Consider the following 26736-nt stretch of genomic DNA (forward strand, 5'->3'; position numbering starts at 1 on the left):
GAAATATTGCACATTTAGTAGAATAATTAAATTATAAATATAAACACAACAGCCACTTTATATACCTGTTAAACCACTCATTAAAACAATGACTGATTATCAACCAGTGCCATGGCAGCCACTCACTGCATTTAGGCACATAGACAGGTCAAGATAACCTGCTGTTCAAAATTTGAAAATATCCATTGATATTATAGGAAGGAAAAGTAACTCAAAAAAATCAGTAATTATAACCAAGGTGTGTAGAAAAGTATTCCAAATCTTTGGATGCACAACATGTCAAACCTTGACGCAGCTGTTATGGCCTGTCTAGGGGTGGCCAGACCACAACGTAAGGGTGAGCCATCTTCATCAGAGCCAAGCAGCCACATCACGCAATTGGTAAAGTTTGATAATGATTTATTTACAATATATTGATTCGTTAGGTTATTTGACACAAACGAGGAGCTGATTATAGCTTTGGGGTGGACCTAAACAACAACAAAACAACAAACCAAAGGAGCCTATCTCGAGTATTCACCAAACTTACCTAATCAAACCAAATGACAGCAACTTGCCTCCCTAACTACGAAAAACAGGAGAAAACTATCATCAAACAAAAAATATTGTTCGGTGTGATGGATCTCACACTGTAAGAAAAAAATCCAAAAAAACAGTGATATTCCAGCAGCTGGGGTGCCAAAATAATACCATACAATAACAGAAAATAACTTTCTCATAAAAATACGGTTATTTTCATTAATGACAATGCAGTTTGTTGCCCTAATTTTATATGGGATTTTGCCTTTTTCAAGTGCTTTTAAACATAAATTAGGAACATTTTAACGTGATCAAACAATGAAATTACCTATAAACAAGGTCAATGGATGCGGCAATATGAATAATACTTAAATGTACAGAAATATACTGTTAACAGTTGGTTTAAATAATAATAATAATGGATTGCATTTATATAGCGCTTTTCGAGACCCTCAAAGCGCTTTACAATTTCACTATCCATTCACTCTCACACACTGGTGGAGGCAAGATACAGTTGTAGCCACAGCTGCCCTGGGACATACTGACAGAAGGGAGGCTGCCATATCGCACCATCGGCCCCTCTGGCCATCACCAGTAGGTGCAGGTGAAGTGTCTTGCTCAAGGACACAACAACCGAGACTGTCCGAGCTGGGACTCGAACCGGCAACCTTCTGATTACAAGACAAACTGCCAACTCTTGAGCCACGATCGCCCTAAATAACATTATTTGATGCAAAAAAAGTTTATAAGAATCATTTTATATATTTTTCCATAGCATTACATTTGAATTTAAGAGTTCAATCTTTCAAATAACGGACAAATATTTGTGAAATTATGATACATTTGTGAATGTATTTTAACAATCTAAATATGCATATGTACAGACAAATATATTTGAAAAACAAGAAAATTATGTTTTATTACATTTACAGTGATGTCATGTTATTTTACATTTGACATGTAAAATCGCAGTCTATTTATGTAAATTTAATGATATTCTTGGAAAACAGTACAAAACTGTAAAATACACAGTGAAATACTTTTATATTACAATTTTTTTTTACAGTGCAGTTTCTGCTGCCGCATTCAGATGGTTGGGTCAGAATTTGATCTAAACAACATGAAATAATGGATTCAATCTGCCTTCTATCAACGCTTCAGCCTAGTGGTGTTGTAATTACAACTCTTTCTCCAATCGATCTTTCTGAGTTAACTTCAATAATTACTTCCTCCAAACCATCAACGTGTCTTTTAGACCCCATTCCTGCCATTAATTAATGCTTCAATCTTAAATATGATCAACCTATCTCTAATAATCGGCTATGTACCACAAGCCTTCAAGCTGGCTGTAGTTAAACCTTTACTTAAAAAGCCATCCCTAGACCCAGCTGCTGTCTTAGCTAATTATAGGCCAATCTCCAACTTTCCTTTCATATCAAAAATTCTTGAAAGAGTAGTTGTCAAACAGCTAACAGATCATCTGCAGAGGAATGGCTTATTTGAAGAGTTTCAGTCAGGTTTCAGAGATCATCACAGCACAGAAACAGCTTTACTGAAGGTTACAAATGATCTTCTTATTAGAATATTAGCGCCAAATCACAACAACAGTCGCCTTAAGGTGCTTTATATTGTAAGGTAGACCCTACAATAATACATACAGAGAAAAAACCAACAATCACATGACCCCCTATGAGCAAGTATGTTTGCGACAGTGGGAAGGAAAAAACTCCCTTTTAACAGGAAGAAACCTCCAGCAGAACCAGGCTCAGGGAGGGGCGCCCATCTGCTTCAACCGGTTGGGGTGATAGAAGCAAAGGACATGATTTCAGTGTAAGCTGCCAGTATTATCCAACATGATCTGACAGCAGCTCATTTACAGTTTTATGGAATGTGAGGCTGTTTAGAAAATCTGTAAATGTAACACACAGGGTTTGCGCATATCATATGATTATAGTTTATGATGTTGTGGTGTATCATTGAATTATTGTACAGTTAAATCCTTTCATCTGACTTACTTAAGTGCCCACATGGAGTAGAACCATTGGAAAGTATTTTTGAGTGCATATCCTGATCCTTACATAACTTATTCCCATATTTGTTTGTGTTTTTGTAAAAATTCCATAAAATGTTTTTTACAAAAACATAAAAAAATTCCAAATGAGGCATTCAAAGTCAAAATTAACCCTTTATTCAATTTCATAGAAAACATCTGTTTACAATGTAATCATTGGAAAAGTGCAGAACAGAACGACAAGTCCTTGTGATCACAAGAGAAAATAGTTATAGGAACTCACACTACCAGCAGGAAAGGAGTAGCTCCCATTGCACAGCAATGTTTCCTGTCTTTTTTCACACAGAAAGCAAGTAAAAGTAGGGACTGAAACTATCACTGACTACCAGTCAAATACTGTAAAAAGAAAAAGTATGTTGTGCCATGTAGATATGTAGATTTAACTTGCGACTTCAGCATAAAACAAGCCTGTGTTCTGGCTTAGGTTTATTCAACAGCATGCTCTGAAGTTACAATAAACTGTATGTGTTTCTTTATTAACCAGAGCACAGCAGAGGTCTGCAGGCATGAGATAACTCATGGTTTAAAAGTGTTTTTTGGAATCCAAGACTCAGAAACATTTAATGCCTGTTTTCAGTGAACCTGTTCGTTATCTCCAAATTCCATTTCCTGTTAGAAAAGACTGTAAACAAACATATTGTACTGTAGTGGTTGCGGATGTGTTGAAATGAACATTTACTCTGAACATTTCCAAGTGTATATTCGTCTTATAGTAGTCTAAGCAAAGCCCGTTCATTTTCCCTAATCTCTTCACAAGATGGGGTAGCTAGCGAGGTTGGTGATGCCGCAGAGGTTGCCACGGTTACGTGCCATCAGGATGTATCCCTTGTTGCCCCATTCCTCACCCCAGCTGTGAAGAAAAGCCAAAAGACGGAGTTAAGATGGAACGATGGAGACAATGAAATATCGCCAGGAGTCAAACAGCATTTCAGCTTATCATTTTGACAGATGACATGAAAACAAATCAACAAACAACCAACACTTAATTTTAGTGGACATTTGAGCCACCTGATGCCATTCAGACAAGTGACATGTCCCACCTGTTCTTGACAATCCAGTACTTCTTCCCCTTGGTGTTCACTCCATAGCCTACTGCCAGTACGGCATGATTGACGTCATCTTTGTTACAGTTGGGATCGTAGTAAACACCTAGGTTCACAACAGAGAGAGAGAGAAAAAAAGAGTGAGCTGCATTAGTGAACAGTGCATAAACGATGTACCTCGCACACTTTTTAATGTTGAATATAACCAGAAAGCTGTTGATGTGTTATGTTTAATTGTTTTACTAGTTTTACTAGGTGTGAACTCCATGTTTAGTTTATTTAATTCATATTTAATGAAGAAATCCTGACTAAACAGGCCCTTAAATTCTAGGATTTTATTCCACACACTTTCCTTCCCTTATATGAAGTAGGTGCAGATAATAATTTCATCTGACCAGACATATGAGAAGTTCACTGACCATGCTTGTAGAACTGGAAGCTGCTCTGTTGTGCATCGATGCCCACAGACACTGGACCAACTTTGTAGAGTGCAACAGCCAGTGCGCGCTCATTACCCACTGGGATCTCCTTGTAGCCTTTGCACTGGGCTGCCATGCCTGATGCATTGTAGCGGCAGGTCTGATCCTGCAGGCAAGACAAAGGAGGAGAAAATGCTAAAAGCGTTTGTTGCCGATTTTAAAAGTGTCAATTCTTGATATTTAAGATGCTACTTTTCATGTCCTTACCTCACAGTATAATCATATTTAGGTAGAATATCGAATTTTAATCCAATGGTTATTACTGATTAACCGACAATAAAAGAAAGTTAATAATTGCTGTATAAAATCAATAGTCAAAATACTTGCTATGCAAGGTTTTAGTACCTTGTGACTCTTCTGTCACATGTTATATCACATGATGTGTTTGGTGCAATTCCAACTAGCCAAACAATAGAGAGACGGCAGATTTTTATCATTACCGAGCAGATGTACTTCCTTCTCATATTACCAAATGACTAAAGAGGAAACTATGCTCACTCTGTGGGAGAGTTTCCACTTCATCATTTCTGCTGAATCACCTCCCTCTGGTAAGATGTTTGCAGCTACTTTACTGTCAAAATGAAATATTTTCTTCCTCGTTGCATGTTGTTGGTGAAGCGTGTGAAGGGGACAAACGTGACACCCTCACAGCCAAGTGAGAACCTCTTCACCATCTATGCATCTGCAGCTAACAGCTGATTACTGGGTATTATTTATAACAACTAGGTTAAAAGACTTTTTGTGCAAAGCTTCTTTGTAAGAGTGCCTTACCAGAACAACTTCGAGCTTATCTTAAGTACTGGAAGAGGTGGGGCAATCACTCATTTAAAAAACAACAAACACCAACTAAATTATACTTGTTTATTACTTTAAAAACCCCCGCTTGACTGCTTTGGACCATCTTGCTTTTATGTGTTCAAGCACCCAGTGATATTAAAATATAAGTGCTTAGTTTATAGAGGATGTGGCACTCACTACATGAAACGAACTCAAGTGAAAGGCTCAGATTAATAAGCTACTTCAAGTTTAGTTGTGTGTTTGGCAGAGTGGGTTGCTCACCTGTCCAACATATGGGTAGGCCGCTTCAGAGTCAATACCTCCATTTTCATTCACATACTGGAAGGCATTGGTCATGTAGCCTCCTCCACAGCCGTCGTTCTCTGTAACACAGTCCACCAGGTTCTGAGGACTGAGGTCAACGAGCTGCCCGGTCTGCTTGGCCAACTGCCCCTCAAGGGCCCCGGCAGAGCTAAAGGCCCAGCAGGAGCCACAGGAGCCCTGTCAGGGGTCAAAGAAAGACTGGTGAGTAAGAGGTTTAGTTTGATATGTACATACCACTGTGACTGGACTGTTGCTGACAACAGTAAGAGGAAACTAAGCCGACATGGAAGCTATAATCAGCAGAAATGTAAGAAACCCAGACCAGACCAGAGTTGGTAGGAAACAGGAATAAATGTGCACATTGTAAGGAAATATAAACCCAGCTGTTCTGATAGGCATTATTGTTTAAGCAAACCATTTGCAGAGAGCCTGTTTTTTTCATCAAGATTTATCATATTAAAGAGAATCAAGTTAAACAGATTAAATCAACATCACAGCAAATGCTGTGTCTTCTCCTGTCTGTCCACCGGGAGGCAGACTGTGACCACATTGACAATGAAAGAAAGCCATTTCTGTTTGCTGATCGAAATTCTGTAACTGCTGTAAATTTGGGTTGTAAATAGAATCAGCTGCTGGGCAGTTTGTGGTGTTCAGTAATGTTGAAACAGTGTTAATGACACACAGTGAGAAATGGGCTTTTTTACAGGTCTGGACTGACACATCCAGCGCTAATGAATCACTGACACCGCCATCGTGTTTGGCTTTCACCCAGGAAATAGGGACTTGCTGTAATATAGATGAACGTTTATGTTGAATTTAAATGAAAAGGTTATTCTTGTTAACATGTGTTGGGTGTAACTAATGCTTCTGTGCCTGAAAAGGAACAGATCCCTTTCCCTGCATGTTATGAACAACCTCCCTGGAGGAGTGCATGATGTAATAACACTAGGTTAATGCTTACAGCTCTGAAACGCTTACATGTCCACATACATTTGGCTTTAAAGTGCGTCTAGAAGTAGAAGGACCCATTTCAATCTTATTCCCTATTCAGACGAACAAATAATAGCTTATTATTTTCTTTTTTTGGCCTTCATTTTGAAATATCTGAGTCTTCACACCTCTAATGCTCCACCTCACTCTGCTGCTTAGAGATGCCCCAATTAAAAACGTTGTAAATCTGAAATCAGATCGCTGAATGTTGTTTGTGGCTTTGAGCTCAGCGATAACAGAAATTTGCCTGAAATGAAGAAAACATCAGAAACAGAATTCAGTCATCATAAAAGGAGCTCAGGATGAAGCAGCAGAACTGTTAGTATGCAGAGACTGCAACCAGTCTGCTGCATAATTCATGAACCACAAGCACCAAAGCAAGAGCTAAAAAAAAAAAAAAAAATCCTGTTTATGGCTGTGTGTTCAAATACATCCGCCAGGGGGAGACAACGTAACACACAAGCCCTCAAATTTATGTTTTACTAATTTATATTATCTATCACAGTTACCTATTTTTGACACTCATATAACAATGATTTCTATCATAATTTGTTATCACAATAAAGAAACTGTTGAACAATGTAAAACATTTCCTACAAGTATATTCACCAATTCCACCAGATGAATGTTGTTTACATAAATGGTTGTTTAATTTGCTCTTAACGACCAATTACATCTAATAATGAAGGCCTTTGTTACCAAGTCAATTAACCATGAGAACAGCCTGTTACTTTTAGTGTTGATCTGAGCATTAAGTGGGACTGGTTACGTCTTTAAATGTTTAAATAAACGCTGCAAAGTATTTTTCTGAATCCTTTTTCTTTTTTCGAGGTTACAGTAAAAAAAAAAAATCTTCACAAATTGTGAATTACATTCAATTTTTTCAAGGCAACAGGCTGCTGAATGTTTTCATTTATACTAGAGATGAATATAAAGGTGTTCACCTACACTTACATAAAACTTTTTAAAACTATTCATTTCTGATTTCAGATGGTTTCATAAACATGTACTTTGACTTTGTGTAAAACAATGTCAAATATTGCCACTGAACACAACATAAAATGTGTAACTGAAATCCCAGTTGATGTCATTATTCTTGCCTCTGCCTTCAACAGTAACAGTTCCCCACAGAAATCACAGAGGTTTTGAGTTTCACTCTTAAAACTTTTCCTGAAAATAGCCCTAGGAACTTTTTCTTAGTTCTCCACAAACTTTTAGACAAACAATCATATGCCAGAGCCCACAGGAATCCTAACTGTAGATTACTCTGCTAAAATCTACAAAAACTTCCTCCAGTAAGAAACCTGCTGTTTCAGATTTGATTTCCAAGAACTGTGACAGAGCAGATTGTCTCTGTCCTCTGTCCTGTTTGGTCTGCCCCGTGTTGCGATATGCTACACTGTACTTGATCACGTTAAATGTTTCCATTACACAAGCTGTGCCCTTGTGCTGCTATCAATTGTGTGTTGACTGACACATTTCATTTGAATGCTATCTCTAAAACACTTGCACTGAATCTATTTATTCACACATTTCTGATTCATGCTTTTTTTTTGTTAAGTGCCTATTTCTTTCTTTATTAAAAGCAGCAGCCACACATGTTTTTTTATGCTCACTTGGTCAGTGAATTGTGGTTGTGAAAAAAAAAAGAAGTTAAAGCCGCACTTTGACAGTTAAAGAGCTGCTTTCTGAAAACCAACACATGCAGCTAATGATACCAAACAACAACATTTCAGCTGATGATATTAATCCACACTGACAGAAACTAGTCAAATATTATTCAGTTCTCACCTGGTTCTTAACTGAAGTCACCATGCCCTTCTTGCGGTAGTCAACAGATTTGGGAATTTTGGAGGGCATGTCATCCATAGCCAGTGTGAAACTGCGCTCCTGGTTCACTGGGATTTGCAGGCCAGTCATCTTCTCAACCACCTCCTCTGAGGTCTGCATGAACAGAAACACAGTTAAGGTATTTTAAATTGTGTTTCACATCGTAGGGATGTTACTGAATGAACATTTGAACAAAGTTGTAGTCGGGGTCATAGGTCATAACATCCAGGCAATGGGATTTTTGAATAATTGAATGAGAGAAAGTGTTCTTGAAAAAGAACCAGAGTGCCGGGGGGAGCTGGAATACAAAAAGATTTTCAAATGTGCATATGACAAACTGCAGACTTCAAGAAACTGCAGGCAAAGGAGTAAAGGAGAGAGGGATATAAAGAGGTCAAAGGGAATTCAAATTTGTGATACATTTGTACTTTTTACTGGCTGCCACAATGGAACTTTTTGCTAAATAAAATAAAAAAAAAATCCCCACTTTGTTATTGTCTGGATTCCCTGGGGCTTTTATTACAGCTGAGTCTAAAAGTAGAAAGATCATTAATGGAAGAAATACAGGCCATCTGTTAATTTCGTTTATTTAATTTAAGTGCTTTCAATCAAAATGGAAAAGCATCCTTCATTTCCCACCACCTGTTATTTCATAAACATGAAATTGGCCATTTGTCAAGAATTCAGATGCGCATACTGAACTGACTGTACAGAGAGTCCCTCCCTTTTGCCTTCTGCCTGTGTTTTGTGTTGCCTCCTGCGAGACGTTTACTAGAGCAGTGCTCTACTGGTGTTATTAATCGTGGTGTTTGTTTAAAGTTTCTCTGCTGCCTAGTGAGTTGTTTCACTAACGGATTTCAGTTGTGTTAATAAACCTTATGTTTGTCTTCCTATCTAACTCCTTGGTCTCTGGGCTCGTTTATGTTACGTCCGCTGCCGCCTAGCAGAGCCGGGCCGTAACATAAGTGGGGGCTCGTCCGGGATCCCTCATAGGGGGTCTTTGTTCCTGGGAGTGGGGGTCAAAAAAAAAAAAAAAAAAGAGAAATTGAGTTGGCTAAAGATTAAGCACTATGTCAGCTGCGTTTTGTTTGCAGCACTTTATAGCTGCCCCGTCTCTAGGGATTATTAATAGCTGTCGCAAAAATGATTTGCTGCAAATTGTGGATCACTTTCAGCTGCAGGTTTCAAAAACTCTCCGTAAGAGTGAAATAAAAGCCTTAGTGGTGGACAAGTTGGTGGGAGCTGGTGTGCTTCAAGCGCCTGTGTTGCCTGTGGTCTCTGGTGTGCCAAGCCAAGCTGCCGTAGTTGAAGAGGGCCAAAATGGTTCCAGTGGGGATGGTGAGGGGGATGAGCGGGGAAAAACGCCGCGCACGCTTCCTCGCTATGATCCACTCTCTTCTGGGAGTTCCGAAGGGAGAGAAGGAGCTCGGCTGAAGGTGCGGCTGGCACGTCTCCAGATGGAGGCTGAGGAGAAGGCTCAGAACCGGCGGGTTCAGCTTGAAATAAGGAGGCTGGAAATAGAGGCGGACAAGGCCGTTAGGCTCCGACAGCTTGAGCTGGAGTCACAGTCTCAAGCCTCATCTGTCTCTGCTGTCCATTCCGGTCCCACCTCCACGTCCACTTCTGCTTTTAAAATTGATAAGTGCATTTCTTTAGTGCCCACTTTTAGAGAAACTGAGGTGGATACATACTTTGCAGCATTTGAACGAATCGCTGGCGCGCTGCAGTGGCCTAGTGAGATTTGGCCTCTTTTGCTACAGTGCAAACTGTCCGGCAAAGCTCAAGAGGTGGTGGCTGCTCTTTCTTTAAAGGACAGTTTAGATTACTCGTGTGTTAAAGCAGCTGTCTTGAAGGCCTATGAGCTAGTTCCAGAGGCCTATAGGCAGAGGTTTCGCCAGCAAAAGAGATTGCTGTCGCAGACTTATGTGGAGTTTGCAAGAGAAAAGGGGGTTCTCTTTGATAAGTGGTGTGTTGCGTCAAAAGCGACTGACTATGACGCTCTGCGCGAACTAGTTTTGTTAGAGGACTTTAAGAAATGCATTCCTGAGCGTATTGTGCTGTATTTGAATGAACAGAAAGTGACGTCACTAACATCTGCTGCTGTTCTTGCTGATGAGTTTGTACTCACTCACAAAGCCTCATTTACTGACAGTGAGAAGCCACGGGTTAGCCCTGTGCAGCAGCGCCACACAGCTAAAGAGTCTGGGTCCAGGGAACACCGTGAATGTTTTTACTGTCATAAAACCGGACATGTGATTGCTGAATGTTTAGCATTAAAACGCAAAACATCACATGCTCGGCCACCCAAAGGGGTGGGTTTTGTAAAAGCTGAGGCCCGTCACGAGGACCATGAGTGTGGTGGTAGGGTGCCTGACCCCTGTTTCGAACCATTCATTTTTGATGGCTTAGTATCGCTAACAGACAACCCATCCGAGTTAAAACCTGTGCGTATTTTAAGGGACACTGGAGGTTCTCAAACTGTCATCCTCTCAAGTGTATTACCATTTTCTGCTAAAAGTGAATGTGGTTTTAATTCTGTTCTGCGGGGGATAGAGATGGGTTACGCTCCTAGACCAGTTCACAGAATTTTTATTAAATCTAGCCTTGCTACAGGATTTTTCCCTGTTGCCGTTTGCCCGGCCTTGCCAATAGAGGGTGTGGCCATGCTGTTGGGCAACGACATCGCAGGAGGGGTAGTGCTCCCTCGTCTGGAGGTTTTAGACAACCCCCTGAATCAGAAAACTTCTGATGTGTCTATGCACCCTGGGCTGTATCCAGCCTGTGCAATTACTCGAGCACAAGCTCGGAAAGATACTGATATTGCCCTCTCTGATTCTGTGTTGATGTCCTCGTTTTCCGGGGAGAATGATGTACCCACTAACAGAAACAATGTTCTGTCACCTCCAGACTCTGTGACGCCCGAGGAGCCTGATCCATTTCCTAAGGACTCTGTACTGCCTTTGACTAGAGATCAGCTGTCAGCAGCTCAATTAGCTGATGAAACAATAAAGAGCTGTTTCAAACGTATGGTAAGTGCTGAGCAAGCCAAGAAGGAGCAACAAGCCTATTTCATAGAACATGATGTTCTAATGCGTCAGTGGTCTCCACCAGGTGCAGAAGGTGCAGATTGGAGTAAGGTCAAGCAGATTGTAGTGCCCTCTGCGTACCGGCAGAAGATCCTGGCCCTTGCCCATGAAAGCCAGTGGTCAGGACACTTGGGCATCACAAAAACATACCAGCTACTATTAAAACATTTCTTTTGGCCTGGTATGAAGCGTGATGTTTCTAAATTTTGCAACAGTTGCCATGTATGTCAGATTGCAGGTAAACCCAATCAGGTCATACCCCCGGCTCCGTTGTGTCCCATTCCTGTAGTGGATCAGCCGTTTGACCATGTCATAGTAGACTGTGTGGGTCCACTACCTAGAACAAAATCAGGAAAGCAATACCTACTCACGATAATGTGTGCCGCTACCCGCTTCCCCGAGGCTGTCCTGTTACATAAAATTACAGCGAGATCTGTCGTTAAGGCGTTGACAACCTTCTTTTCAGTGTTTGGCTTGCCTAAGGTCGTACAAACCGACCAGGGCTCGAACTTTCAGTCTAAGGTATTCAAACAAGCAGTTAGCACTCTGGGTGTTAAGCATATTGTGTCCTCTGCTTACCATCCTGAATCGCAAGGTGCATTAGAGCGGTGGCACCAGACCTTGAAGACGATGCTACGCAAATACTGCCTGGAGAGTGATAAAAGCTGGGACGAGGGTGTTCCATTTGTGTTATTTGCTGCCCGTGACGCCGTTCAGGAGTCACTTGGGTTTAGTCCCTCTGAGCTAGTATTTGGCCATAGGCCACGGGGACCCCTCAAAGCTCTGAAAGAGGCGTTTTTGAGCCCACAAGGGGTTTTCAAAACAAACGTCAGCAGTTATGTAAAACACTTCCGTGAGCGTTTGAATCAAGCCAACGCTCTGGCTAAGCAACACCTTGCCGCGTCACAGGGAAAGATGAAACGCCATTATGATAAGGCTTCTGTTAAAAGAACCTTTCAGGTGGGTGACCAGGTTCTCGTGCTCTTGCCTGTCCCTGGCTCAGCCTTGTCTACTAGGTATAGTGGCCCATTTAAAGTTTGTGAAAAGAGAGGGGAGACAGATTATGTAATTTGCACTCCCGACCGCAGACGCAAAACACGTGTCTGTCACGTAAACATGTTGAAACTGTACCATCCGCGGTCAACACCAAAGCCTGCAGGGCTCTGTGTTCCTATTGTAGCCTCAAGCCACCTGGAGGAAGGAGGGGCGGATGGGGGTGATGGGTTAAAACTATGTTATCCCACCTGTTCTAGACCCCGTTTGTCTAACTCTGAAATGCTAAAAGCATTGCCGGGTTTGCTTGAGCATCTGATTTCAGAGCAGCAAGAGGACATAATTGCCTTAATTAGGGAATACACCTGTTTATTCGGGGATGTGCCAACTGCCACTACGGTGCTAGAGCATGACATTGATGTCCAGGGCGCTAAACCTATTAAGCAGCATCCTTATCGAGCCAGCCCCCATAAGCGCGTGCTCATGAAACAGGAGGCTGACTATCTGCTGCAACATGGTTTAGCGAAGCCCAGTCAAAGCCCCTGGAGCTCGCCTTGTATAGTGGAGTCTAAGCCAGATGGCTCGCCCCGTTTTATTACAGACTTCCGGAAGGTGAACTCTGTGACTGTGGCTGACTCACATCCTCTCCCAAGGGTTGAGGATTGTGTAGACAGTATTGGGACTGCGCAGTATGTCTCCAAGTTAGATCTTCTTAAGGGTTACTGGCAGGTCCCTTTAACTGAACGTGCCTCTAACATCGCTGCCTTTGTTACACCCGATGATTTTTTACAGTACACAGTCATGGCTTTCGGCATGTGTAACGCTCCTGCCACCTTCCAGAGGCTAGTAAATAAAGTCCTCCGTGGTCTGTCCAACTGCAGTGCCTACCTAGATGATCTAGTAGTTTACACTGAAACATGGCAAGATCATTTGGAAACGTTACAACAGGTATTTCACCGTTTGGCACAAGCTACCCTAACTCTCAACTTAGCTAAGTGTGAGTTTGCCAAAGCTACTGTGACGTACTTAGGCAGGGAGGTGGGACGTGGACAGGTCCGGCCCATAGATGCCAAAGTGGAAGTGATTAAACAGTTTCCCACGCCTACCACCAGGCGTGAGTTACGTCGGTTTCTAGGGATGGTGGGCTACTACAGGAACTTTTGTAAGAATTTCTCCTCTGTAGTAAAGCCATTGACTGACCTGCTCAGCCCAAAGGTTGAGTTTAGCTGGTCGAGTGAGTGTCAGGATGCTTTTGAGAGTGCAAAAGCCCTCCTCTGCCACACTCCTGTGTTAGCTGCACCTGATTTGACGCGACCATTCAAACTCGAGGTTGATGCCAGTGCTGTCGGGGCTGGGGCAGTGCTGTTGCAAGAAGACTTGCTGGGTTTGAACCACCCCGTTTGTTACTTTTCCCGCAAGTTCAATAAAAATCAGTTAAACTACTCCACCATTGAAAAGGAGACCCTGGCTTTGTTGTTGGCTCTTCAGCACTTTCACGTGTACCTGGGGTCCAGCATGTTGCCTCTTGTCGTGTACACAGACCACAACCCACTTGTGTTCCTGGCGCGTATGTTTAATCACAACCAGCGCCTTATGCGCTGGGCTCTGTTGTTGCAGGAATACAACTTAAGTATCCACCACAAAAAGGGGACTGAAAATGTTTTAGCCGACGGTCTGTCCCGTTTGTAAACATGTTTTACTGCTTTTGTCTTTTGTTGTTGTTTTTGCTCTGTAACGTTGGCTTCAGCCCAACATAGTTGGTATTTTAAGGGGAGGGGTGTTACGGCCGCTGGCCTCAGGTGGCCCCGCCTTCCTCCATGGAAGCTACAGTGCTCCTGGACTCACGGGGGATTGGCTGGCCCGGACATATGCCCGCCCCAACTTCATGCGGATCCGAGCCTGTCAGACTACGCACACCATTGGCTGCCGCAGGAGCCTGGAGTACGACGGACAAGTGACACAGCTGTCTGCAGTTATGACAAGTGACGCAGCTGACTGCAGTTAACTGATAGTATAAAAGGCTGAGGAGTCTTCATTCGTCGAGGGACTTGTTGATTTGAACAGACTGTACAGAGAGTCCCTCCCTTTTGCCTTCTGCCTGTGTTTTGTGTTGCCTCCTGCGAGACGTTTACTAGAGCAGTGCTCTACTGGTGTTATTAATCGTGGTGTTTGTTTAAAGTTTCTCTGCTGCCTAGTGAGTTGTTTCACTAACGGATTTCAGTTGTGTTAATAAACCTTATGTTTGTCTTCCTATCTAACTCCTTGGTCTCTGGGCTCGTTTATGTTACGTCCGCTGCCGCCTAGCAGAGCCGGGCCGTAACACTTGTTCTATCACTAATAAATGAGCTTGAGCCCTGCCATGTTGTGCTTCATTTCTGGAGCAGCCTTTTAAAGCCTCTCCGTGTTGATGAAAAAAAGCCACCATCAGTCACAACCCATGCTGGCATGTCACTGACACCGGCTGATTTAAGGACACCAAACCCAGTTTCACATCAAGGGGCTGCAGCATGCATTAGTGAATAAACAAAGCAGAGATGACAAACCGACTGCAGCTGCAAAAAGCCAAAACTGCTGAAGAAAACATGAATGTGACATGCAGGAGCTATTTTTTACTGTCAAAATTACCCAGATCTTACTCAAACAAGCAAAATATTTGCTGTTCCAGTTTCTCAAAAAGGTGGATTTGATTGTGTCTAGCGTCATACATGAAAGATGTACCAGAAGAAACAAAATATTTTGTACTTTAGTATATTCAAATCTATGTTGGTGTGTTACACACTGCAAGTGACATGTATAAAAAATAGGGACAGATGGTCTTATAGAGATGTAATGTGCTGGGATCACATACATGTCAAAAACAAGATGTAAAAAAAGTGAACATGGAGTCGTGATTAGGACAGAGATGTGCCAGACTGCATGACGATCCACAACCAATAAGAGCGTCTGGTTTTTCAGAAACAGGCTTCTGGGACGAGCAGTGTGAGCTATGGTATGTCCACTGACTCTTCTTTTTGTCAAGTTTTAGACAAAGTCTAAACCAGTGTCCTTACCGTAATTGTCGGGCTATAAGCCGCTACTTTTTGCACAAGCTTTGAACCCTGCGGCTTTTAGTCAGGTGCGGCTTTTCTATGGATTGTCCATGAGCGGATTTGTTTTGTTTGTTCCGCTGTTGTACGGCACTACGTTGCCTGGCGGAAGGATCGGAGTTCAAGAGTGGTATGTTAGTCACATGTCAATCCGCCAGGCAACGTAGTGCCGTACGAAGTAGCGCGAAAAACAAACTTCAAAGTAGCACTACGCGTTCAGCTGGAGGCGTGGATGATGAGCGGCGATAAACTTGCAAAAAGCAAGTTATGCCCAACTCCACCACTGGATTCTGACAGCGTGGGAAAGTGTGAAAACATCCACGATCACCAACGGATTTCGAAGGGCTGGACTGCTGCCTGATGGAGAGGAGGCTCTTCAGAAGGTGTTCGACTCTGACACTGACAATGAGGATTTCTTTGGTTTTGAAAGTGACAACGAAAGAAAGGAGCTGAGAGTGGATGATGAAGCCACCCTGAGCCTGTTCGTTTCCGACACTGGAGGAGAGGACTTTGGTGGTTTTAGTGCGCAGGAAGAAGAGAAAGATGGTGGTGAATGACTGACTTTTCTTCTTGTTAAAGCCGTGTCACTGCACCTGAGCCTAAAAGGTAGGCCGAATCTATTTTTCTGGTGTGCTGTAGGTTATTGTTATGTACTACATTTGTTACTCATTTATGAAGCACAGTACATGTTTTGTACTTGTAATTACCACTACTTGTACACATACCCTAAAAGGTTATGCAAATATGTACCCATAACTTGTTTTTCAAAATATTAATAAAAGTGGTGTGTCTCCAAACAGCCATCTCTTTCCTGACAATTCGATTTGTGCATATTCTCTTACATATGATAAGTCAACATTGAAACACCTGCGGCTTTTAGTCAGGTGCGGCTAATGTATGTACAAAACAGGATTTTCCCCTGCTTTTAGCTTGTGCGGCTAATATTCAGGTGCGCTCTGTAGTCCGGGAAATACGGTAATTATGATGCACTTCATGGAATAAAAAGTTTTATCTGGTATTTGACAAGATTGAACTCACCATGTCTCCCAGATGGTTCATCCCCATCTCAAAGGAGTGAATGCCCAGCGCGGCCTCCTCGTTGTGAGCCTCAATCATGCGCATATTCTTCTCCCAAATGGCCCTGCGGATCCCCTCCTCACCCTGAGGGGAACAAAAGTACACGTCACTGTACTTAAGTTAAAAAAGAGCTCCCTGGCTTACACTTACAAAACAATCCACATTTTTAGAAGCTTTAAAAGTATCACAAATAAATATTGTAGCAGATGTTATAAAGAAGTCATTATCATTTCGTTGCTTCCATTATTATTAGAAACAACGGTGACCCTCCTAATATGAACAACAAGAGGACTTTTACTTTCTAGGATGATGATGCAGCCTCACTTTTGAACTGGTGTGAATGGTTTTCTTATAAAAAAATCTTTATAAAAAATAAAAGAAACACTTTTTCCAGTCTTAAAGTTTGCTTTCCTTGTTTCTACACTCATGCACGAACACCTGACAGCTGAAAGAAACTAATCTAGGCAAACAGGACAAATTTGCATTATAATTAGCAGATTAAAAAAAAGCTTGTCTGTGTTACAGCCCCATTTCATTAATTAGGTCAATTAAACCAGTGCACATTCACACAACAATCTTCCCTACAGATTATACATATGTGGGTTAAAACATTAGTTTGCCTTTATTCAAATTCCACCACTATGTGTCATCCACGAAAGAGTAATATTATAATATGGAAGTGAGATAGAGCCAAGTGTTTGGTATTGAGAAAATCAAATATGCTCTACTTAGTAGTCTAGGTAATCTCACCAATGATTAGCATAACTATAAGCATTATTTCCATCTTGATATTCATTCCAGTAATGGAAAATGTAAATATGGTAAGGGGACTTTGATTATATTAGATCAGTGATGCCAATTCAAAGAAGGTTGAAAAGCTCTCCTGTGCATAAATACTGATTAAAATCACCATGAGGGGGAGAGAGAGATGTCTTTTCTTCACACTACAGAAACACATGTTATAAAAACTATATACGCACATTCAGTTCATGAATCAAAGCACATGTAACTATACACACTCATGAAAACTAGACATAAACACACACACACATGCCCCAGCTGTGGAGTGCTGACCTCTAGCTTGAGGTGAAGAGCAGAGGGATAACAGATGCTCAGTGAGCATTCATGGAGTAAATCACAGTCCGCTATGGTTTAAGAGCAAACTGCAAACAACCCCTTCTTCACAGCCAGGAAGAGAAACAGAGTATAGGGATTTTTTTGCCGCAGAGAAACCGAGAAAGAGGAGTGGAGGACTTTCCTCTGTTAGAAATTTCTGGCTCTGGTGATATGACACATAAAAAGCTAATGATAAAACTAAATTACAAAATATGCTAGGATTTTTTTCTCCTCTTGTTTCATAATATCATTAAATAATGATTTAAATACCCATAGTTGTTGAATTAGTCTTTTAAACTGAAAAGTGTTGAATTATACTAAACAAAAAAACAAAAATTTAAAGTTTAAAGGAGGATCCAAACATCTACTGGTTATGGATGAGAAAGTTGGACTGACAGAAAATTGCATGTCCTGCTTCAGGTAAGCTTCTGTCTGTTTAATTTTCAGCCAAAACAAAGAAGAAGATCAACCAGTGCTGCCATCAAGTAAGGAGGTAAAATTATCAACAGTTTAAACATAACTGATTCGATCATATAAAACAAAATGTGACTGGGGAAGCATATTTGTTCCCTGTTAATGTTGCTGATGCTTCCTTCTGTGACTCTCTGGCTTTACCTGATCTGCTGTTAGCGTTTCTGCCAAAATAACTGAAACTGGTGGAGCTTCCTTAAAAAGGGCAGCTTAGCCTGCAGACTTACAGAAGCCTGTCTTGGGCTAAGATGTGGAACATGCTGTGTATAAATAAAATATGAGTCTTTGCCACATGTGTATGCAAATGTATTAAACCATGTAAATTATAAATAACTACATGTTGCTGAGACTGGATGAGGTTTTTTTTAAGTCAAACATAGCATTGTGCAGTCATGTCTATTCCTTTTCAAGGAGCAAGTTGCATCAGATAAGGAAAACCAATGATGTTTTGAAACTGTGATATGCACATTTGATGGGAAAGCACATAATGTGCATATTTTTTTATTTCATTATTTCATTTTAGAATTAATGTATTCACCAAAGGCTTCACCAATACTGCTCTCAGTTTTGTTTTCAGGTTTAGTGTTTTATTTGTAGAAGTCCTCTTTCAGGAAAATCAGATTTAAAAAGAAGCATCTGCTTTTTAAAAACAAAATCTTTATATTTCCTACCTTATATTTAAGTTTTCTTTGTGCTATTTATATCTCTTAATTTTATCATTATTTTAACTCTAAAACAATAGTAACACACACTCACCAAGCCATTGTATTCTTTCCTATGTGTGCTCTTCCACTCTTCCCACTGGGCATCCAAAGAGTATTCATCAAAACGGCCCAGCGCAGAGGTAGCCAGCAACAGCACACACACAAGTGGCAACATCCTAAAAGAACAAAAAACACCTTCATGTTTTTATTTATACCAAACCCAAAAGTTTTTTTTATTAACAAAGTTTTATTTTTTACAATAGAGTTTTCATATTTCAAAAGTGTCACAACATTATAATTAGGGTATGTGTACGCATATAAAATATCTCAGTGTTATCTTATGGGTGTCCAAGAGAGGAGTTACTGTCAAAATTCCCATTCAGAAACAGAAACAGTTTACCATATGAACTTGCTGGAGAAGCTTAGGTTTGAATCAGATCACTTCTTCATTTATAACCTTCCTGTCTGCACTCGACTGTCATAAGGATAAAAGCTAATATATATATCTATCGATATCTATATATGCTTTCCTATAATCCAGTGAGAGCATTGTGTTTCTGCAGGGGTTTACTCTCATGTGGTTGGTTTCATTATCTCAATCATGCCACAGTGACAAAAACAAAATGCTAAGTTGCACTTCTTGGGAAACAAACCTCTATTCCATGTTTTGGTTTGAGACAGGAAACTCTCAGGATAATTCTTATATGATTTTCAACGAATTTCACTTTCGTTTTCAGGGTCAGACCGGACAATGCTGGATATAGTTTGACAGCAAACGTGAATGACAGCTACAGGATGAAGTCTCAAACACAACTGAACTCCACTGAGAAAATGTTTTCACTCTCGCTCTCATCAGTGATTCAAACATTTTAACTGTGGGTTTTTTAAGTCCAGGCAGTGTGAAATTTTTTCTCTGCCTTTGTTTCTTGGGCTTTCTGAGTCCATCTTGTATTTTAATACATTGTGCTTCTAATCTGCATTTGTGGGCTTTGTTTCCAGTAAAGGTCGCTGACCTTGGAGTTTCTCTTAACTAAGAGCAGAAAACAATATTTCCTTTTGTTTTCTTTTCTTTTTCTTTTTGATTCCTGCTTCCTACACTCATGGATTATACACAGCATGGCTTCACCTTTGGGTGAAAATCTATGTTTTAAATAGAGCAATCCCATGATACATGCCAGTAATTCACCATATGTGCACAATGCTGAGTATGAGTCACAAGACTTCTCCCTGTGGTAGCTTATGTTTTGAAAATAAATTTATATTTTGCATAAAACATTAGCATTCATGACTTTTTTCACATTCCCAGATGTGTGGTTTTTTTTTTTTTTTTTTGCATTGGTATGTCAAACTTTCCAGAACTCAAACTGGCTGCCAGTAAATGTTACGTCTCCCTGCCCCCCTCTTCCAAGAATGACTCTATTAATGTGCAGTTGGGTCAAAATTGTTCTGTAATCTTTTTTAAGGCTGATTACTTTCTTAGCTGCAGAAAAGCTATGCATATATTTGAACCAACATTTATGGAAAAATCTCTTTCAAGGTCTTGAAAATCAGTTCATGTAATTAAGTAAGAGCCATGTCTAAGTTCAGTTCAGCTGAGTTGTTTTTACTTAAATACTAAAATATCAGAAAGCAGCAGTTCTTTCAAACTGATTTAAAGTTTAAAACAATAAAGTTACAACACGCACAAAAGAGCAAAAAAGATTTTGTGTGTTAGGAGTGTTAGGAGATCAGCAGTAAACAAACTTACCTGAAGTCCAAAAGTCAAAAAGCTCAGGGAATTCTTCCGAGTTTGACTTGGTCTTCCTCTGCTGCTGAAGTAGGTCAGTGGGCGAGTTTATATCGGCTGAATTTTGAGGAAGTACAATGGGAGCTCCAGGCCTGGGGAGGAGTTTTCTTCTAACATGGAGGGAAATTACATCTGGTTTCACTGAATAAACCGGATGATGTCAGGTGTCAGGTTACAGAGACATGTCTGAAAACTCCACAGAGGATGTGGCACTGCTGCAGTCTGGGTTAGTGCTTGAAGAACAACAAAGGTGCTTTGAAAAAAAAAAGACCTGGAACTTGGCCTTTCTTTACAAGTCTAACACTGATTATCTTTTATAGCAGAACATTGATTTATATACATGATCATGCTTTGTATTTTGTTCAAGAATCAAAGTGACCTTTTAGTCTGCTTTCAAGTTTACTCTAAATCATGAAGAAGAAGAATAATGCTAGGTTAACATAGATGAATGGATGGGTCTCTGAGTGATTAATTATTGAGCAAAGATATTTTTATTCCAAAAGGAAGGAAGGAAGGAAGGAAGGATGCAGCAAAAAAGGCACATGGAAAAAAACAGTATGGTACAAGTGTGTACAATGTAATAGTTGTCAGCCAATAAACTGGGTTACTCAGTTTGCACTAAAAATAATTTGACGGTGGGCACCAGCAGCGGCTGTTACAAGAAAACATGTCATCTCCTGCACTGCAAATTTAGTACTGCTATTATTTATTTAGCATTTAGTGTGGTCATTATGAGTATCACTGGAACCAAACCAACACGATAAGTCAAAATATTTGCAAAGTTTTTTTTCAGGCCTGTCGGCTGAAGATTTCCAGAGACTCTTCCAGCGCAATTTCTTTTGTCTCTTGTTATGCTGAAATTTTTCTCAGCAGAACATTTTCTCAGAACGTTCTGACACTTGGTGTGGAAAGGCTATTAAGGCTACTATATGTATTTTTTATGTTCATTGTGTGTAACTGGAAAACAATTTCTCTACTTGAAGAATAAAAACCAAACGTGCTTATTTTAGATTTTAGATTAATTATACAAGAACACAGCATGTGAAACTTGATCATGAGTGGCAGTTTGATAAAAAAAACATTCCCACGGCAGAATCCAAATAGGTCTTTGCCATATTTGTATTTGCTCCAATTTCTGTCTGTTTGGTGGTACTTCCTCTTGCTGTTAGTCATGTGTGTATATACATGAATGTGTCTTATGACTCCTATACTCATACTGTTGTCTAGCACATATCTAGACAGTGAATTAAATATAGGAGCATCCCGTGCAGCTGAGATGTCCAGTGATACATGTCCATGTTGCTACAAGTTAATCAGACGTATAATCATGTCTCCATGAACAATAACACATTGTTCAATGGAGAGGCCTTGCTAACACAAGTGCTTGCACTACCATTATCACAACTGCTATTACAAGATTATTCATGCATATCATTACATATCAGTCTATCATGTGTTTGTGATCTGGACAAATATATATTTATGCCACCTTGAACTTGAAACATACCAAGGTTTTGCAGGCAATGAAACTTTAAGATGCTAACATGACATTTTGGTGCACAGCTATGAACAATAAATGACAGGACTATACCTTGTCTTGTATTTATGTAAATTTAAATCTTTATTGGCTCCTTAATTCCCTAATCAGTAGTGGCTATTTTATGCATGTCCTTGCTCAATACAAAACATTGATCCAGCACAACATGAAGTTTCAGCAATTTGAAGTAAATCAGACAAGCATGTATTATGCTTTCCTGCAGCACTGCAAGGAAACAAAGGAAATTAAGATACCAGTTTGAGTTGTTTAAGTCAGACTCCTGTTGTCTCATGTTAGCTTGAGCTTGATGTGTTGCTGAAAAGAGACAATTTGTATGTAGAACCACGAGTGTGGATTTTGCTCCCCATAATTTATCTTGCCATTGCATTACTGAGGGATATCTTCAGGTGCTAAAAAAACTACGAGTGGCCATGAATCCATTTATAAGATGGACAATGACAATGATTTTTCCATCAATATCTAACTAAAACACCTTTTTAAACTCAATAGTATTAAAATCTAATCTAAACTCATTGAATACTGGAAGTAAATGAAGTTCTCTGTAATTCCGATTGCCACTCTGAGATGAAAACATCAAACTTGATGGCGAGTTAGGCCTGTAGAACTAATTTTATTGATAGCGGTAGATGAAGCCACAATTAAGCCACTACAAATACACAAAAATATACTAAATGGCAAAACAAGGTGGGACAATTAAAAAAATAGACATGAATTACTATTGTTATTACTCTTGTTAAAGTTACATGTCATTGTTAGATATCTAGCTAAAAGCTGCTGATAGTGGATTGCAAGTCCACAGTGCACATTTTTTTTTACATTATTTGGCCTGATGGTGATATACTTTTATATTTTAATCTTTCTTGATAGATTTAAAATATGACTTTTGGTTTAAATAAATGAATTCTCCAAGATTTTTGTAAATTTCTGCAATGTTTAGCATATTTTTTTCATGAGTAGGTTCAGAGCTGTATTCTGTTTTGTTTGAATTAATTATCAAGTGATATTATTCTAACCACTTATGAAAATAGGTCATTGCAAAAGCAAGTTTTGAATACATGACACCAGCATGTATTAGACAAAAAGAAAATGATCCAGAATCCTGCCTTGTGGGACTCCTAAGGTTTAAAAAAGATATTACATGACTGATTTTACCCACTGGGACAGTTTAGTTAGAGGAAAACCATGAATATCAAAAGGCAAAAATTTAAATGAGCAGAGTTTGTTCAGCAGAATCCGACGATTTACAATTTCAAAGGCTTTATGAAAAAATCAATATGCAATCGGAGACGGTATCATACAGTGCACAAATGCAGCTATCGCTCTCTCCTTTGCTGCTTCAGTTCTCCTCAAGGTCAAGAACAATCTTGGGTGCTGTGCTAAGATTCCTGTTGTGTTAAGATCTCTAGTGTGTTAAGTGCAGTGCAGGCAAGCAGCTCAAGGCAATGGCTTTCATCACTGACAGCTCACTATCTAACTGATCGATATTTTAACTGATGAAACATCTGCTCACTGGATTTCACCAGGCTGGAGAGTGCATCTTAAGCCTTTGTAAGACTCTTCCTTCCTCTTTGGCACTTTAGATAATGAGATTCATGAACGGGCGGTATTTTGATTGATCCACCATGCAGCACTCAACCCCAATCTTAGCATCAGGGAGCATACCATCTTGCAGCAGGTCATAACCTGTGTGTAAATGTATGTATTTGAGCAGATTGATTTATACAGGTATTCCTTACTAAAATGGTTACCTAGCAGTCCGTATAGCTCTGTTTTTTCTTCTTGAGTGCTAAAACAATCTATTAATATCTCCACATGGGGCTGATGCTGAGAATGCTTTTCTGCATTTATGACTTTTTCTCATGTGACCACTTGGCAGCCATTTTTTGTTCTTGTCTGACTCTTTGTTTTGAACAGTGAAAAGTACTCTGAGGCCCAGCTCAGCAGTAAATTCCTCTTGTCTTCCGTTTTTTCTCCTCCTATTAGGTCACATTTGTTTCCCATCTCAGCACATACTCACAACCCACCGCAAAACTGGAAACAGCTTACCTCCCAGAATCCTCTGCAAGTCATATGATCCTGACTCACCCCGTCACGGGATAGGGTTGGGTTTTATCATTACAAAAACTGAACTGGCTCTGTAATAGCAAGAAATAGCCTTACATCACAGCGTTTAGGTACTGCAGAGTAAGCTGAGTGACATCTCATTTTCTATATGCATGTATATGGCTCTCAGAGGACAGATTATATGCCCCGAATGCTGTAACTTGTTGAAATCCATTGCATTTGAGCACCATAGAAAATCAAGCTTCATTCAGATTCTTTTCCCCTGGCAATCTAGTGAGAAAGCCCAAGAGGCTTTAAATTCTCATCTGAACTGTGTGCACTTTTCATTGACCAGTTCAGAGATTAGTGCCGCAGACACCAAAGAGGTTTTAAAGGCTTGTTTTGATTCCAACAGATTAGACAGTGTTGTCTTTTTTCATTCCAAGCTCAAATTGTTTATAGCAGGGGGAAAAAACCCATTACGTGTATACTGAGTTGTTGTTGTCTGAGCCATGCATGTCCTGCTTTCTCTATGAAAACACGAGTGTCTGTGTTTTACATTAAAAATGAAGAGGAGATGTTTGTCATGCCCTAAAAGCTGCCATTCAGTTTTGCTGTATAATTCTGTCTAGAAATAAGAGTAGTGGCCTGAAGCCAGGTGCATCTTTGTGTTACTGATGCTATTCTTCTAGAATTGTCAAATTTGTCTAAGGTATTTCTGAAAATTTGTTTCTGATGGATTTTCAGTACCTAGAGTGAAGACAAGACTTCAGGAAGTTACTGCTTCTGGTCACACAAAAAAATCTTTTCATACTTACATTTTTAGAATTCCTCAATTAGTAAATTAGCAAATATTAAAGCTGTTTCACTACTTGTGACTGTATGAAAGCTTCCTGCTATAATAATCCCCATTTCTGTTTCTGAATTTGATCCATTTTATTATGTAAATAAGGCTTTTTATGTCACCAAGAACAGAGGTGAGTGTGATTCTTCTGATCAGAAGAGTCACATACTGGCGTCTATAATAATAATAGGAATAATTTTCCAAGAGCGTTAAATCAAATTTCCCATATTACATGTTGCAAATGAAAGTAGCCAATATGTTTCAGTACAATCTGTATAGCTCATGCAACACACTGAAAGATAATAGCAAAGTAATAGTGGGAACAAATTAGTGCCACCTGGTGGCTTCTTGCGCCTCCTGTCAGAATTTACAGTAAATTTAACATCGTAAAGTGGTCATATAATCATATATACCAAAATGATAAATTTCATATTTTTTCAAGCTCCATTTCTTTTATCATGGCTTATGTCCAATTCAGGCAAAGCTGACACACTGGCACAGCTGATGTGTATCTGAGAGCGTGTCATGAGAGACATTTTCCATTGAATGTCAATTCAGTGTTCAAACAAAGTAAATTCATAAGGTACTTCCAAAAGCAGCACTGAGAGGGATGTGTGCAGCAATGAGCGACACATACAGTATGTGCAATAAAGCAGCCAGGAGCCACTGGGGCTTTGTGCTAATACCATATTACTCCTGAGGATATAATATCCACGATGACCTTCAGTTTCATTTGTACATTTCAGTAACTTGTCTTCATGGGAAAGCAATTATTTTTTACTGTTGAGTAGCTTTTACTATTGTTATTTGTCACTATTTCTTCTAGGATAATCCTTTTTGTTAGTATCAACATTCAAGATGGATATTTGGCAAATTTAGAAACAAAATGACCAATAAATCAAAAAACAAAAAATCTCACAGTTTATAAAACAGAGCTCACACTCGGCCAGCAGTGATGCTGGTTCACTGATGACTGAGTTTAGCACATTTATCTGATCATTTCTGATCTGAACTCTGTTACGCCCTCTCGTCAGCTCATTTGACTGAGTTCATTTCAGAGTATAAAATAAATATTCTCTTCCATGAAATAAATCAGATCAAATTTCAACTTTTTGATTTCAGCTCAGATCGTATGCCAGAATCATTATTTAATATCTATTCTGGTAGAAAATGTTGCTCTTGTTTGCTGCAGTGTTCTAAGAAACTCTAAAATGGTTTTTGGACCTGTTTTTGTAGCTTCGTAATTATATCAAGATAAACTCAGCACTGTTGTCAGAAGAATCAACATGCAATCAGCACAGAATTTGAATAAACTACTGCCTCTGCTGTTCAAATACAAATATGTAGTAACAACCTGTATCATCAGCAAGGTTAAAAAGGTCCCCAAAGAACTTGTGTAGAATGCAAAATGAGGTTGAGCTGACCAACATGTATTCAGTAGGTTAATTAGATGAATTGCCCTAGAGGAGCTCTAGGGGTTGTTTTGGCAGCAAAGTCAGTGTGGAAAAGAAAACAGAACAAGCAACAGAAAACAGACAAAAACACACAGTAGAACTACACGATTCACTGAATCACGGATAGATTCCCCGGGGGTGGTTTTTGGCCATGTCTTAAAAAAAATGGTCTTCATAAAACTGTTGTGAAGTTACTGTGGCTGAGGTAGAATTGTATAAACTGATGAAATCCACAACTTTGTTTCATGACAGGTGAATGGATTTAGCCAACTTTGCTCGCCTGATATTGGTTAGAAAGTCACTACCACTGTCCACATGGTGCATTTCACACACACAAAAACAAACAAATTCTGCTAATACAAGAGTTTTAGTCACTACCCACTTACTGGATGCACACAAAATACATATTAATAGTTAACTATTGCAGTAAAGATGCAAGAACAAGAGCACTTTAATTGGGTCAGTGATTCCAATTAATGTGACAA

At 39.9% G+C, this 26736-nt stretch overlaps 1 protein-coding gene across 1 annotated transcript; it reads right to left on the minus strand.

The window, feature by feature from the left end:
- Positions 1-2691: 2691 nt before the first annotated feature.
- Positions 2692-20446, minus strand: ctsk (cathepsin K). Its single transcript, XM_082552044.1, has 8 exons — positions 20314-20446; positions 18619-18742; positions 16237-16359; positions 7995-8147; positions 5172-5390; positions 4053-4218; positions 3631-3739; positions 2692-3440 (listed from the first exon to the last, which is right to left on the minus strand). Exons 2-8 carry the CDS (start codon positions 18739-18741, stop codon positions 3341-3343), a joined length of 993 nt encoding a protein of 330 aa, XP_082408170.1. The 5' UTR covers position 18742; positions 20314-20446; the 3' UTR covers positions 2692-3340.
- Between the last annotated feature and the right edge of the window lie 6290 nt (positions 20447-26736).

This window comes from Aulonocara stuartgranti (assembly GCF_965226115.1).
Source record: "Aulonocara stuartgranti genome assembly, chromosome: 11".
Classification (NCBI taxonomy): domain Eukaryota; kingdom Metazoa; phylum Chordata; class Actinopteri; order Cichliformes; family Cichlidae; genus Aulonocara; species Aulonocara stuartgranti.